This window comes from Aspergillus niger (assembly GCF_000002855.4).
Source record: "Aspergillus niger supercontig An15".
NCBI classification, from domain to species: Eukaryota; Fungi; Ascomycota; class Eurotiomycetes; order Eurotiales; family Aspergillaceae; genus Aspergillus; species Aspergillus niger.
This window is the reverse complement of record NT_166530.1, coordinates 461,983-477,193: the sequence shown is the minus strand read 5'-3', so window position 1 is coordinate 477,193 and position 15,211 is coordinate 461,983. Positions and strand designations below refer to the sequence as shown.

At 50.8% G+C, this 15,211-nt stretch overlaps 8 protein-coding genes across 8 annotated transcripts; 3 read left to right on the top strand and 5 right to left on the bottom strand.

The window, feature by feature from the left end:
• Positions 1–233: 233 nt before the first annotated feature.
• Positions 234–2,111, top strand: An15g01760 (uncharacterized protein; the record flags this gene model as incomplete). Its single annotated transcript, XM_001396678.3, has 3 exons — positions 234–318; positions 396–1,536; positions 1,592–2,111. The coding sequence occupies 3 exons, from the start codon at positions 234–236 to the stop codon at positions 2,109–2,111; spliced, it is 1,746 nt and encodes a 581-aa protein (XP_001396715.1).
• A 511-nt stretch (positions 2,112–2,622) lies between these two features.
• Positions 2,623–4,050, top strand: An15g01750 (uncharacterized protein; the record flags this gene model as incomplete). The annotated part of the gene is made up of 1 exon (XM_001396677.3): positions 2,623–4,050. The coding sequence occupies one exon, from the start codon at positions 2,623–2,625 to the stop codon at positions 4,048–4,050; it is 1,428 nt and encodes a 475-aa protein (XP_001396714.3).
• Positions 4,051–4,636: 586 nt separating this feature from the next.
• An15g01740 (uncharacterized protein) lies at positions 4,637–6,709 on the top strand (the record flags this gene model as incomplete). The annotated part of the gene is made up of 3 exons (XM_059744499.1): positions 4,637–4,897; positions 4,945–5,183; positions 5,257–6,709. The coding sequence occupies 3 exons, from the start codon at positions 4,637–4,639 to the stop codon at positions 6,707–6,709; spliced, it is 1,953 nt and encodes a 650-aa protein (XP_059607037.1).
• Positions 6,710–6,862: 153 nt separating this feature from the next.
• On the bottom strand, positions 6,863–7,506 carry An15g01730 (hypothetical protein; the record flags this gene model as incomplete). The annotated part of the gene is made up of 4 exons (XM_059744498.1): positions 6,863–6,928; positions 6,994–7,155; positions 7,252–7,413; positions 7,483–7,506. 4 exons carry the CDS (start codon positions 7,504–7,506, stop codon positions 6,863–6,865), a joined length of 414 nt encoding a protein of 137 aa, XP_059607036.1.
• An 828-nt stretch (positions 7,507–8,334) lies between these two features.
• On the bottom strand, positions 8,335–9,363 carry An15g01720 (uncharacterized protein; the record flags this gene model as incomplete). Its single annotated transcript, XM_001396674.1, has 1 exon — positions 8,335–9,363. The coding sequence occupies one exon, from the start codon at positions 9,361–9,363 to the stop codon at positions 8,335–8,337; it is 1,029 nt and encodes a 342-aa protein (XP_001396711.1).
• A 1,015-nt stretch (positions 9,364–10,378) lies between these two features.
• On the bottom strand, positions 10,379–11,130 carry An15g01710 (uncharacterized protein; the record flags this gene model as incomplete). Its single annotated transcript, XM_001396673.3, has 4 exons — positions 10,379–10,408; positions 10,480–10,566; positions 10,647–11,042; positions 11,122–11,130. 4 exons carry the CDS (start codon positions 11,128–11,130, stop codon positions 10,379–10,381), a joined length of 522 nt encoding a protein of 173 aa, XP_001396710.1.
• Positions 11,131–11,627: 497 nt separating this feature from the next.
• Positions 11,628–12,416, bottom strand: An15g01700 (uncharacterized protein; the record flags this gene model as incomplete). The annotated part of the gene is made up of 3 exons (XM_001396672.3): positions 11,628–11,946; positions 12,010–12,068; positions 12,186–12,416. 3 exons carry the CDS (start codon positions 12,414–12,416, stop codon positions 11,628–11,630), a joined length of 609 nt encoding a protein of 202 aa, XP_001396709.1.
• Positions 12,417–13,169: 753 nt separating this feature from the next.
• An15g01690 (60S ribosomal protein eL14) lies at positions 13,170–13,880 on the bottom strand (the record flags this gene model as incomplete). The annotated part of the gene is made up of 3 exons (XM_001396671.3): positions 13,170–13,229; positions 13,393–13,656; positions 13,755–13,880. The coding sequence occupies 3 exons, from the start codon at positions 13,878–13,880 to the stop codon at positions 13,170–13,172; spliced, it is 450 nt and encodes a 149-aa protein (XP_001396708.1).
• Positions 13,881–15,211: the final 1,331 nt, after the last annotated feature.

The following is a 15,211-nucleotide window of genomic DNA, read 5'->3' as shown; positions in this document are numbered from 1 at the left end:
GATGTGAGTATAGGATCGCTTTCTTCATCCTCCCTTTCTTGTTCAATCCTCGTCCTTTCTATGATGAATTTCGGTTTTTTTTTATAGATGTTAGACTTCCTAAGCATCATTGCGGATATTTTCCGATCTGACTAGACTTACATTGCCACTGAAATTTTGCTTTGCTCATCATTTCTTTGGGGAAGCACGTGCTAATCTCAAGCTTCCAACTAGAACATCCTACCGCCGACATAATGTGTGGTATCATTGCTCTGATTCAGGCGAACCCCTCGTCGTCCGCTGCCATCGACCTTCATGAGGCACTTTACCTGCTTCAACGTGAGTTTAGCCCCAGAATGCAAAGACTGTCAACTTTCTGAAACACACCCAACTAATATTCGTCTTTACGTGATTAGACAGAGGTCAGGATGCAGCAGGAATTGCCACATGCGCAACCGGCGGTCGCATCTATCAGTTGAAGTCGAACGGTATGGCGGCCAAGGTCTTCAATGATGGCGCCAGGGTAGCAGACCTGCCGGGTTCTATGGGAATTGGTCATCTGAGATATCCTACTGCCGGAAGCAGTGCCAACGCCGAGGCTCAGCCATTCTATGTGAACAGTCCATATGGTATCTGCCTGGCTCACAATGGCAACCTGATCAACGCTCCCGAGCTGAAGAGATATCTCGACATCGAAGCCCACCGTCACATCAACACTGACAGCGACAGTGAGTTGATGCTGAACATCTGGGCTGACGAGCTGAGCGAGACGAAGAAGGCCCGTGTCAACACGGAAGACCTCTTCGCCAGTCTCAGTCGCATGTATGAGAGATGCCAGGGTGGCTGGGCTTGCACTGCTATGCTTGCGGGCTTCGGTCTTCTGGGTTTCCGTGACTCCTATGGTATCCGTCCTCTCGTCCTCGGTTCTCGGGCCTCCCTTGACGGTGAGGGCACCGATTACATGATGGCGTCCGAGTCGGTCGCCCTTCACCAGCTTGGATTCAGCAACATCCGCGACATTCAGCCTGGTGAGGCGGTCATCATCGAGAAGGGCTGTGAGCCTGTCTTCCGTCAGGTCGCTCCCAAGAAGTCCTATGCTCCTGACATCTTCGAATATGTCTACTTTGCTCGTCCTGACTCCGTTATTGACGGTATCAGCGTGTACCGTAGTCGTCAGCGGATGGGTGACCGTCTCGCTGCCAGAATCCTCAATGTCCTTGGACCGGAAGTGGTCAAGGATATCGATGTCGTTATCCCCATCCCCGAGACCTCTACGACGTCTGCGGCGGCCGTTGCCCGGTATCTGGACAAGCCTTACTGCCAAGGTTTCGTCAAGAACCGCTATGTCTTCCGTACATTCATCATGCCTGAGCAGAAGACCAGACAGAAGGGTGTCCGCCGCAAGTTGAATGCTATGCAGGCCGAATTCAAGGACCGAAATGTCCTTTTGGTTGATGATAGTATTGTGCGTGGTACGACTAGTCGGGAGATCGTCACCATGGCCCGGGAAGCCGGTGCTAAGAAGGTCTACTTTGCCAGTTGCGCCCCAGAGATCACGTAAGTGGCAACAGTCCCAGTTTGAACATCTTTCAGTTGCTTACCATCTTGACAGACATGCTCATATCTATGGTATTGACCTGGCTTCGCCTGCCGAGCTCGTCGCGCACAACCGCGACACCGAGTCTATCGCCAAGCACATTGGTGCTGACAGTGTCATCTACCAGACATTGGATGACTTGAAGGGTGCCTGTGCTGAGATCGCTCAGGAGAATGGGTTGTCTGAGCCACACGACTTTGAAGTCGGTGTCTTCTGCGGCAACTACATCACCCCGGTCTCCGAGGGCTACTTTGAGCACCTGGAGAAGCTCCGAGGCGAAGGTCGCAAGATCAAGGCGCTGGACCGTGCCAAGGAAGCTGTCACCCACGGCTTTGCCAGCGAGAAGGACTTCCGCATGGCAGCCAATGGTGTCAAGCTGGATAGCGCGGGCAACATCATCCCCGCGCAGGACCCCAGCGAGTCGGAGGTGCCCCAGGTCAGCGTGTGCACCACCCGCAAACACAAGGAGGAGGAGCATCCCAAGGTGAAGGATCGTATGGACATCAGCATCCATAACATTGCTGATCACGCATGATTATGACATTATGGCCTATTTAAACCATTTTATGGCATTTATGTGGTCTGGAGTCTTGGAGTTTGTAGACGGTGGACGATAGATAGGGAGGTCATTTGCTTGACTGGTTAACAAAGACAACGAAGGGCTGAGATACCCTGAGTTTAACGAATATATAGACCACCGATGAAAATTCTTGTGTAACTAGACTTTTTTTTTTGATAGGATGACGTAGATGCAGAACGGCCCTGCAGGTTCCCCGATCATGTGACGACAGTTGATCGTCTCGCGTGGCCACCAACCTCTAGACTCTTGCATAACAATTACGGTGGTTGACTCAATATCGATTTGATTTGGCGACTTTTGCGTAATGCAGTATCTGTCTAGCCTCATCCTTCAGCCGACGGTATACACCGTGGTTTGAATCAAAATTGCGCGGCATTTCAAAGTGTCGGTCGGCTTCTTTTTTGCCTCTATCGTGTGTGAAGAGTACACAGCCGTTTATCCACTATATGTCATTGATTGAGTAGTTATGGCTCGTATGACACGTTCCGCCACTGCGCGGGAGACAGCGCTACTTGCTGCTCAGATGCAGCAGAACGAGGCCCAGCCATCCAAGGTATCAGACTCGGATGCTGCAGCCTTCAAAGACTCGGCCAGAAGAGCAACCGCCGCTACATCTGCGAGTCACACTCGACCCACGAAGCGCAACGGGCCAGTTGGTGAACCTGTCTCCAAGAGGACAAAGACGAACCGCAGAAATGCACAAAATAATGATGCCCAAGAACTTCCTCACAATTTAGGTTCGGCTACTCTGCTACCCGAGCTGCAAGATAAGAGCGCTCCAATTAAGCTAGACACCCGCGACACCCCTATAAAGAAAGAAGAGATAGATGCAATTTCCAACACCCTGCAGAACACTGTCGACAAGGCCACAAAAGCGGCCTCGGGGTCCAGTGAAAAGGAGAAGAGATCCAAAAAGACTAATACATATGGCCTCACACCTGGAATTACCCCATTCCCAGACTGGGCTCGTCCCACCCCTGAAGAATGTGAAGAAGTCAATCGGTTACTCTCGACCGTACACGGAGAGATTGTTGCACCTACCACTATTCCGGAGCCATCGCTCACTGTTACCGGCTGTGGCGAGGTTCCTTCGGTCCTTGATGCTCTCATCCGCACGTTGCTCAGCGGAGCAACAACAGGAAACAACTCTGCCATGGCATTCAACGGTCTTGTGCAGAGATTTGGTATCCTGAAAGAGGGTATCGGTAAAGGAAGCGTGGATTGGGATGCTGTCCGTCAGGCGCCACTCAAGGATGTCTTTGAAGCCATCAAACGTGGCGGCTTAGCGGATATCAAGAGCAAGAAGATCAAGGCTATACTAGACATGGTCTACGAAGAGAATCAGCAGCGCAGAGACATGCTGCTGAAGGGTTCCCGGGACGCACCACAGGATCTGATCAAGAAGTCCGAAGGTGGCAAGCAATATGAAATTGCATGCGCGGACCAGCACTTCCTATCCCTGAACCATCTTCACAGCCTTGCCACAGAGGACGCCATGGTGGAGTTGGTTAAATACCCGGGTATAGGCCCGAAGACGGCTGCTTGTGTGTTGCTCTTTTGCTTGCAGCGCCCTTGCTTTGCAGTTGATACTCACATCTTCCGTATATGCAAGTGGTTGGGCTGGGTGCCTTCGGACAAAGCAACGGAGATTACGGCGTTCAGCCATCTTGAAGTGCGCATTCCTGATCATTTGAAGTATTCCCTTCATCAGCTCCTCATCCGTCATGGTAAGTCTTGTCCACGGTGTCGGGCAATTACTGGGCAGTCATCTGCCGGATGGGAGGAGGGCTGTGTGATTGATCATCTGGTAAAAAGGACGGGAAAGAGGAAGGGAGGTGGCACAGAATCAGTGACGGAGGATGCCAAATCCAATGGGCGGAAACGCCGTGCTTAAGCAGAGATGTTTCTAATGTCAGCATGAACCATGTGTGACTCTTCCCTGTGTATGGAATCGTTTGTTGTTGATTATTAGATAGTATTAGCATTGCTTGAATAACGTAGAGCTAGATTTTGCTAATGAAAATAAATTTCAGTTCAAATCACAGTTACTAGTAAGTTGACTACTCAGTATTAGTAGTCATGGTGGTACATCTACTTATATATATCTTGAGAGATAGTACTTAGTACTTGTACTACAGGTACGTACTGGTTCAACCGAGTTTGAGGCACCGTATCTAATTATTTAGCACTAGTGCTCTCATGCAAGGGCACCTGGAATAATCTCGAAACCCTTATAGCATAGAATTTATTCGTCCCTGTCATTACAATGGTCCAAACCTCTCTTGACATACTGCAAAAAGCTGGATGGAACCCGCCCCCTTGGCACGTGCACCCGCATATCGGAGCAGTGGATAATCGATCGAACCACCTCCGGACAGTCCTTAAGTCCCCTCCTCCCTTTTCGCTCTCTGGCTTTTTGCACACCCAGAAGGGCCCGGGCAAGCAAACCGTTGAGTCAAGCGCCCCGTGCGACTTTCACCATGGACTCACTCGACCAATTCATCCCCCCGGCTCTCCAGCCTCTGGTGGGCCATCTCCGGACTCAGGCCCCGTTGCTCGGCGTCACGTTGCTCTCGCTCGCAGCCGCGTACCTTGGCTATCTCTACGTTCTGGGCAGGAAGGAAGCCGCTGTTTCGTTTAACGTGCCTATCCCTCCAGAGATTCGGGCCAATTGGAAGGGCGAGAAGTGGGACAGCCTTCAAGGAGAGGGAAGAAAAGTGCTGGAGGGACAAGTCCGGGGAGTAAGTCTGCCTACATTCTATTTCACCGATGCCCTTTCCTTTACAAGATTTACCCTACGCCCATATTATCTCGAAGTGCTTCTAACTTTCTCTCTCCTACGCAGCAATGGAATGACAACTTGATTATGAGCTACTGCCCCGCGGATGGAAGAGTACTCGGCAATGGAATCAAACCGGCAACTCCTGACGATGTCGATCGCGCAGTCCTGGCTGCGAAGAGCGCACAGCTTGAATGGGCCAATACTAGCTTTGCAGAGAGGAGGAAGGTCCTCAGGACGTTGCTGAAGTGCGTACCCAGCTTACCATTTCAACTTTCGCCAGCCAACGCAGGCACTGACCTTGATCCCTTCATCCAACAGATACGTCCTCGACCACCAAGATGAACTCGTAACTGCTTGCTGCTTGGATTCAGGCAAAACCAAAGTCGATGCTGCATTCGGAGAGATCCTCGTCACCGCTGAGAAGCTCAAATGGACACTTGACCACGGTGAAAAGGCCCTGGCACCGGAATCGCGCCCGACAAACTTCCTCATGATGTACAAGAAGAACATGGTCACCTACGAGCCTCTAGGTGTCGTCTCTGCCTGTGTTTCATGGAACTACCCTTTCCACAACTTCATCTCCCCGGTCATTAGCGCTATCTTTGCAGGAAACGGTGTCGTTGTGAAGCCCTCCGAACAAACTGCGTGGTCCTCCGCTTTCTTCCTCGAGATCATCCGCGGAGCGCTCTCCAGCTGCGGCCACTCGCGCGACCTCGTCCAGAGCATCGTTTGCCTCCCTAACGTCGCCGACCACCTAACCTCTCACCCAGACATCTCCCAATTGACCTTCATCGGTTCCAAGCCCGTCGCCCACAAAGTCTGCGAGTCCGCCGCCAAATCCCTCACCCCCGTGACCGTCGAACTAGGCGGCAAAGACCCAGCCCTGGTTCTTGACGACTCGCGCACGGTCAGCGAAATCCCCGCCATCGCCTCGATCCTCATGCGTGGTGTCTTCCAATCCGCCGGCCAGAACTGTATCGGCGTAGAGCGCATCATCGCCCTCCCCAACGCATACGACAAACTTGTTGAGACCGTATCCACCCGTATCGCTCGCCTTCGTCTCGGCTCCATCCTCCTCGACTCCCAAACCTCCGCCGGAACCCCCGACGTCGGCGCCATGATCTCCCCGGCCTCCTTCGACCGCCTAGAATCCCTCATCGCCGATGCCGTCAAGCAAGGCGCACGCCTAATCTGCGGTGGAAAGCGCTTCCAGCACCCCGAACACCCACTGGGCCACTACTTCACCCCGACTCTCCTGGTAGACGTGACGCCGACCATGAAGATCGCCCAGCAGGAGCTCTTCGCTCCGGTCTTCCTCGTGATGCGCGCCTCCTCCGTCCCCCACGCCATCTCCATCGCCAACTCAACAGACTACGGACTGGGTGCCAGCGTCTTCGGCTACAATCAGACGGATATTGCGAAGTGCGTGGCGAACATCAAGTCGGGCATGGTGTCGGTCAACGACTTTGGCAGCTACTATGCGGTTCAATTGCCGTTCGGTGGCGTCAAGGGATCCGGGTACGGTCGGTTCGCAGGCGAAGAGGGCTTGAGGGGTGTCAGCAATATCAAGGCTGTTTGCGTGGACCGGTTCCCTAAGGTTATGGCGACGAGGATTCCGCCCAGAGTGGATTACCCTATTCGCAAGGGTGATGGTGCGCGGCAGGACGGCACCGGCGCATGGGAGATGTGTAAGGGTGTCGTGGAGACGGGATACCAGATTACATTGGGTGGGAGAGTGAGTGGGATCTTGAGATTGTTGTCGAACATGTAATGTGCATACTTGGGTGTGTGGATAGTGCGAGAGGAAGCGGATGCTGTGTAGATTATTGACACGGTGATGGTAATGTGTAAGATAACATAGGTAAATAGATTCATATTTAATGACATTATGCATGCATACAATTGCCATTCGTTTCATTGAACCTTAGACAGTCAAGTAGACAGCATCAAGCAAGTAATCCATACTTCCCTTCAAAACATCCATATTCAGCTATCAAACAAAGCAAACCACCCATATCAACCCAAAAAAGGCAACCACAGGGCTTCCCCTCTCACCTGACCCCTTCCCAATCCAGCACCACTCAACCCTAACACTAACCCCCATCCAGCCACAAGGAACCAGGGGGGGCCACCACAAGTCATGACGTCACACGCATCCCCTGGGTGAATTTCGCAGGGGAAAAAAATCAAGACCAGCAACCCAGTAACGTCAAGGGTCTAGCTCAGCCTTATCATAAGTGGCAATCAACTAATCGTGAATCAAAGCCCCCGTCGTCACTCCAAAACGTGACATGAAATGTAATAATAATTGACGGGGGTGGGATCCGCACCGGAAATTCCCCCTTTCAGGAAGGGAAGGGGAGGGGAGAACATCAGCGTCGTCGGTATGACGGCATCCAAGGCACAGTGAAGCAACGAAAGCACGGCATGGAGTGGGAAGGTTCCAAGGATAGTACTAGTTGGTCCGTAGAATAACTGGGATATTAATATGTAGGTGTTATGTCGATCATATTATTTTTCTTCCTTTCACTTGTTGCAAGCCACTAGGTACTTTGTGTTAGACATCATACATCATCGATCGTCGCTTGTACTTTCCACTTGAACGTGTTACAGTTGGTGTCGCTGCACGGCATATATATATATATCCCCGTGTGATACTTTCGATATCTTTCATCAACATGCGTCCTTTCAGTGATACTTCTACTCATACCACTGCTTCTTCGAGCTATAACTCTACCGTGCCGAAGGGATCGAAATAATTCTGTTCATTCATACAAACTACTTCGCTTCGAAACTACTACCGCTACAACTACGGAAAAATATAAGTTGAGTCGTCAATATGGGTGCTGTGGTTTCTTGCGTATGTCTTTCTTCTTCTTTTATCGTCTTCTCTTGCTTTATATTATGAACAAATGAACTGGTGATTGGCTAACACATGTATATATAGATCACTAGTATCTTCCACGCCATCGGCGCTTGCCTGATGGGCATCGTCAACACAATCGGTGCTGTCTGCAAGGCCATCATCGACGGTGTCGTTACCCTCTTCGACGTGATTATCTCGTGTCTGACCTGCGGATCCTGTGGTGGGAGGAGGAGAAGAACGCGAAGGTCAAGAGTCTGACATTGATCGATACGAGACATGCCCGACCTCGACCAAGACCTTGACTTAATCGCCATGAAGTTATGACGGATATGGATATGAATGTGGATATCAGTTCGGAGTTTTTGTGGTTCCTTGCGTTTCCTTCTCGTCCTTTGTGTCCTGCCTGATATCCTGTGTTTCCATTTCGAGCAATGAAATTTTCACCAAACTATAAGAGTCGAAGTAAATTGGGTGTACCCCGTAGTTGGGTATATCGTGTGGGTCCTGCGGACTGAGGTCATCCTGGCAACTTATCCCGAGATGCCTGTCCCAAGTTTAGCCATCAATTGATCCTTGAGCTGAAAGTCGTCGGATGGGATATCCTCCCATCGCTGACTCACCAGCAACCTGACGAAAGGGTCCTTCACCTCATCCGCATACTTCAAAGCCACGTAGAAGTGATTTGGAAGAACCGGCCACCGAATGGGGTACTTGTACCACGGCACACGAATACGCATGCTCAGCAATCGCTTAAACGTTGCGAGGTCACGGTCTCGAATCGTCTGTCGAAGGATCCGCTTCGCCCGCGGATGCTCGGGATCCTCGTCAAGATAGCCGTCCATCGAGAGCAACTCGAGGAAGTCCAGCTTAGATTCAGTCCATGGAGGAAAAAGTAGCTTGTCCGGGACCCGAACTGGTAGATTGGCCGCGAAGCATGGTAGGCGGAAGATGTCAGTCTCCTGGTATATCTCGCTGGATGGACGGATCTGGACCGCGCCAGCATTGAACCACACTGCAACTTTGCAGTCCACATCTGACTTTGGGATTTTGGCTTTGAGGATCAGGTCGCCTTTTCCGCGATGAGCATGGGGTGTTTCATCAGGCATAAGAGGTAAATCTTTGTCGAATTGCTCGCCAATATTGATGAGGACCTGGCGGTCTCCAGGTGATAAGTCTAGCTGCAGACATTTGCGGCGGATCGTATGCTCTATGTATTCCCTCTGGCATTTGCGGATCAAAGGTAGTGTACACCAGCGACAACTGAGGATGACGTTTTGCAGGTCTCTCCTTTCATTGGGAGAGAGTGCAAAAACATCAAGAGGCCAGGGAAGAAAATCAGGCGTGAAGAAGTCTTGTCTTGAGCTTTCGTTGGTGCTGCTGAAGACATAGCGAGTGACCCATGTGTACAGGACTGTGTTGGAAAGAGCCCGGGAGATGTGTATGGAGGCTCGCGGGAGATTAACTTCGAGACAGTGGAGGAAGATTTCTTGGATGATTTCCACCGGTAGTCTTTCGAGTGCTGATAATCCGGCAAGGGCCGGCTGCGAGACGTTAGGCATTGTGAACTGAATACTAATGGCCTTTCAACTAGTAATTATCCGTATACTGGAGGGATATATAATATAGAGTCTTGAGGGACGGCACTTCGAGAGGATGGCCTGAGCTTCAACATTCATTGGCGATAAGCTTACCATCCTGAACTTAAGTACTTGTAGTTTGACAGGACCATCGGTGTTTAGTGGTCATCAAATTATGGTCTAGACCATCCAGTTTCCCAGCTGAGTTCCTGGCGAAGCAAAAATAGGGGCGCGAATCTGTCAGAGTGGAGATCGTAATTTGATTGAACCGATAACAAATAGGTTCGCAGTCAGTAAACTTAAGCCTCTGACTTTGATGATTTGGCTTTGTGGCTCATAATTGATCCATCACGACGTGGATGTGCAATCCAGAGCCAGCCATGAAGTGCAGGATCCCCTGTGTCGTGTTCGCGCAGAGAGTTTAGGCTGTTCGGGATCGGCTAAGTCTCGAGTCTAATCCCAGAGCCTTGCAAACTACGACCATGACAAACAAACTATTTGCTCAATGCGGCAATCAAGACCGAACAGCAATTCGATCGGAAGGAACTCGTCCTTGAGACTGGGGAAAATATGGGGAGCAAACCAGAGAGATGCCTGATTTTATCATCTTGCTGTTCTCGGAGTTGACAGGGAGTAGTGTCGATAACACGCTGCAGTGGTCGCCCACTATTCGCAATTTCCTTGCGAACTGCTACAATTTATTTGCCCCAAAGAGTCAAATGCGCGTACTGGGTACCTTCAATGGTAAATATAGTCGACTGCTTTATATGGAGCGTAACATAGCGGTCGAGGGCCGATATACAAAAACGGTCCGGTTGGTGAGGGAACCATCTAAATTCAACATTGTTTCTATACATGACCCTACAACCGACATCACACTGCCAGAGAGCAAGGGTATCCTAACTGGCCAACATGCTTGACAACAAAGGGTAACTTCGTGTGATTATACTGGTCGAAGGACGGAGAGACGTAAAATAGGTACAAAAGATGTAACCGTTTAAACAACGGACATGTCGCCGAAGCGCTCCTATAATTCCAACATCCATTAGTTTTACTCGTCGCAGAGTTAGGCATTAATGCAGGTATTGTATTACGCACCTTGTAACCAGCCGGCATCCATCTGCCCTTGGAGACAAGGGAGGCGGTCTTCTCGTCGATCTCGGGCTGAGCGGCGGCAACCTCATCCTAAAAGGAAAAGAAAAAGAGACATTAATAAATCTGTACCAAGATCCTGCGTAGTCCAATCCTGGGACACCATAACATACAACAGTGAGGTCCTCGAAGGGACGGGCGGTCTCAATGTTCTCGAGGGTCTTCTGGAGACTGCGGAGCTCGGACTCAACCTTGCCCTTGGTCTCCTCAGCGCCCTTGACGGCCTGGGCCTCGAAAGCATCGATGGCCTTCAGCTGGCGGCTGACATCGTAGGTGGCGGGCTTGAAGTTCTTGAAGTGGTTCTCGATCTCGTTGACGATGGCCTGGTTCTTCAGGACCTTGCGGTAGTGCTCGAAGTCGACAGTCTGGGCCTGCTCAGACAGGATCTGAACCTTGCGGCGCGCATCGTCGTTACGCTTCTTGAAGGCCTGGAGGGAAGCAGCGGTCTGGCCGCGGAGTCCGAGGGAGCTGGTCAACTTGGCCCAGTCGACCTTGAGAGCGGCGCTACGCTGTACACCAAGCAGTTAGCTGACACATATCTCTCGCCATCCGAGACAATGTTATGACAAAAACAGGAACCCCACATACAGTGGCCATTTTGAGATGTGGAACGGAGAAGGTTGGGGGAGAGAGGGGAGTTCAACGTGCGAAGCTGGAGGTTCCGGGAGGGTGAGGGTTGAACTCGGCAAGATTTGGAATGGGGATGCCATCACGTGACCACGGCTTTCCCGTGTTCCCGAACTGGCACTACACAAGGGAGTTCGCAGGGGCGGGCGTGGATATAGATAGTCCGGAGAGCTTACATGTTTATACTACCTTCAATTATAGTCCGAGGTTTTTGTTTTTCTAATTTGATTAACTCTCCCAATGCGGAAGAATTTGTGTACTTTTATTTTAAAATATTCCTACCAAATGGCGGTTCCAAATAGTGCTTCACATCATTCAATTCTGCTTTTGGCTAAATGATTTACACTATGGGGCCTGACAGTACATGCATCCTAGGGGATATCAATCTGACCTCGCACCCAAAATCCATCCTGCCAGCAGGGCCAAGAGACGCCAGCCACCGATTCATGCGTTCATTCCGGCGGTGTTCATATGCTGAGAGCCATGATGGAGTTGACGATATCGTTGTCGTTCTCCCGGAGAGCCTTGACGGCCTTCTTGCGGGACACATTAGCCTGGGCCATAACCAGTTCGATGTCCTTAGCCTCAAGACCAGACTCATCGACCTCCTCGCCATCATCCTCTTCCTCCTCCTTCTTGGCCTCAGCCTCGGGGGCCTTGCCCTTGCCGTGGTCGTGCTCGTGGTCGTGACCAGCGTGCTCGTTGGCAGCAGCCTCAGCAAGCTGCTGGGCAGCGGTAGCCTGGGCGGTGGCGTTCAGGTCCTCGATCTTGGCCTCACCGAAGATGCTGTCGCAACAATGTAAGCTTGATATGATTCATCAATTCGTCATAGTCCATGGAGACACATACATCCAGGTGTTGCTGGAGGGGGAACGGTAGACATCGGGCTGGTTGATGACGAAAAGGATCTATATGCGATAGATTAGCCTCTGCAGTCTGAAAATCCTTCGTCGCCCACAATAACTGCACGAATGCAGGGTTTGTTAAGCGTCGCACGGGAAGGAGGGACAGGGCCGTATTCATACGTTCTTGGGACGACGGAGAGTGACACGAGTGATGCCGGGAACGTGCTTCAGGCCGAGCTTGCCAATGGCCTTGCGAGCCTTCTTCTCGTTGCGAGAGTGGATGGTGACAGCGGCACCACCGGGGATGGTGGGCTCATCGCCAGCCTCAGACTCGGAGGAGCTGCCGGCATCCTCAACGTTGGTCTTGGGAACCTCCTCGTCGGGGAGCTCTTCAACACGGGGGTCGGCCATTTTGTAAATCGAGTGAGCCTAGAAGGGCTGTAGAGTTGATGGTCAGCAAATCGCACTGTGGGACGTGACTGGTTGCTGGATGTGGGAGGTTCGAAGATGTCCCTCTCAGACCGTGGTACACCCACAAATCTGCGGGAAATCGCCAAAATCGACCGTAAAATTGAACTTCGCGGCAAGGAATTCCATTTCAACTTACCTAGACGCGGAACAAAGGGCTGTGGTGGATGAGGGGGATTTTTTTGCCTTGTTGTAGTTGGGAAGTCGCAAAGCTGTGTGAATGTCATCCTGCCGAAAATCGTTAGCGAGCTTATTGGGACCCTCACCCCGGACACACAGAAGCGATGCATCTACAGATCGTACAACCACCACTTCTACTGGCGCAAGCGTTCCCTCTACATTAATTTATTTTATCTGCAGCAATTCATTGCCATGTATAAATACTACTGTTTTGATTTACGGGGAAATGTTTGGGTTTGTGGATTGGTTTTTGTCTAAGTGATGAGCAGGTCATGTCAAGATCATTAATACCCCGAGATACCATTTGCCATATACTAATTGCAAGGCGTTCCGTGCCGCCCTCCATCTTTCATGACGTACGAGGATAACCTATGCCAGGATATCAAAGGTTCTTGAATCATTTTTATGCTGTCAATAATGCGTACAGCCCATTTTGCTGAAAATAAATTAAACCTCAGCAAATAACCCCGTCCCAAGGCAACCCTGTCACTCTATGCACCGAGCCTCATGAACCGTCTATGACTTAGGAGCAGCCGCCCTGAGCTTAGCGTGAGCCTTCTGGACCTCGTAGCGAGCCTGTTGAATCCAAAATGTCAGCACCTATTCCTGCAATCTCCATGCACATAGTGTCCCCGGCTCTTTTCCAGTAATCGACCAATAGTCCCGACCACTTTCATATGATTTCTCCATATAACCCAATCTTCCGTGCATGTCACATCATCGCGATTCGCAAACGTACCTGCTTCCGGAGGCGGAGGACCTTGAAGCGCTCGAAGTCGGACAGGTTCTTCCTGCGCTCAGCGCGCTCGGTCTTCTGGGCGAAGTTGGACTTGGCCCACTTGCCATCGATCTCCTCCTTCTGCCAAAGCTTCTTCACGGGGCCAGTACCGGCAGCACGGGGCAAACGGGGGATGACGAAGTGAGTGAGGGTGGCGTGGGAGAGAGGAAGGACGTGGCGGGGAACGATCTTCTGCTCCTCGGTGGAGGGACCGTCGACCAAGACCTAATCGGTGGAACTCTTTGTCAATATCGCATTTCCTCCTAATAGAAATCCCATTCCTTCGCGCTCGTAGCAACTCCGGTATATGCGCAAAAACGTACACGCTTGTGGTCGACAATCTCAACAATGGCAGCGAGCTTGCCGGTGTAAGGACCGCTGCGGATCAGCACAACGCGGCCAACCTCAACCAGCTTCCATTGAGCAACCTGAACATCGATATCGGCCATGGCGAAGGCTTCCTAGAAAAATAGCAAAAAGGGACGTCTTAGTTGAAGTCTTGCGGGGATCACGGTAAGGGCGGACAGCAACTCACGGTCGACAGACTCCGGGAGGACGGTGTTGATAATTTGTTGTCGAAATGTCGGGTTGTCGAAGTCGTCCGAAACGCACAAGTCGCTCTGGTCTGCTGGATAGCGAATTTCGGTGCTGCGGCCCTTCGCCCACAAGAGTCTCGCTTAGCAGCCAGTAGCAGCCCACCCAGGGGCGTTTGCGTGCGGCCTAGGGCTGCCTCCCGGCCTTAGCGCGCTCCATCGGAGGTCGGATATTATCCGCTCCGATGGAGTTGCTTTTAAGCTTCAAGTTTTCAACCCGATCTGCTTTGCTTGTTCCTCTTGCTATCTTGCAGAACTGTAAAGGTCCAGACTCTGTCGACCTTTCGCCATCTTGCATCAGAACAAAATGTCGTTCTGTCCAGAACTACTCCGCCATCTTGTTTACTAACTTAACTCCACCAGGGAGCTTGACTCTCCACACGTTAACTGGTAAGCTCTTTACTCCTTCCTTTTACCTTGTTTAATATATACCCCCCTCACATGATGCGGTAATTTGCGATTGACCCAGTGTCTGTGAAGCCCTCGCCGGGGTTTCTATACAGCACTGACGCATGATATTCAATTTCTTACATATTCTGATATTCTCATTTCTACCTTGTTATCTTGACACTATACTTCCTCATGGAGTCTCATCGCTAACATGTCGAAGATCAAGCAGGTTTGCGCTTTCATGCCACTCGACTCCCCTTGCCAACAGCGCGCTCTTTCGGTACGTTGCGATTGCATTTCCTTGATTGCACACCCCCTCCAGTGATTAAAAAACTTTATCACGCCTAGATAGTAGTTGATGCCTTTGGCAATGAAATTTCCTTCATCACCAAGATCTCTGAGGAGCATCTCATCCTGCAATTTTGTCACTCATTACCTGTTTGACTAAATGCTAACGTGGGATTATAGGACTTCCGATTGCGCCGCTATAAAGGCATTAGCTAGAGATATATTGAAATTTAATATATGTTCTGTGATCAATCATCTGTGACTGTTTCTAGAAATTTGTAGTGCTTGTAAACAAAAGTAGACTTGCTGGAACACCGCATAGCCCCGCACCGTTCTGGTGTGACCGTGTCTCACCAGTAGCTATCGTCCATCCGGTATGACTTCATGTCCTAGCATAATGCAGGAGCACGACGTGACCAATTACATCCCTGATCTAAGAAAATTGTAATCTAAATCAATTATACTGCTCTCCACAAAGCGTACATGAATATGAACTAATATCCCTATTC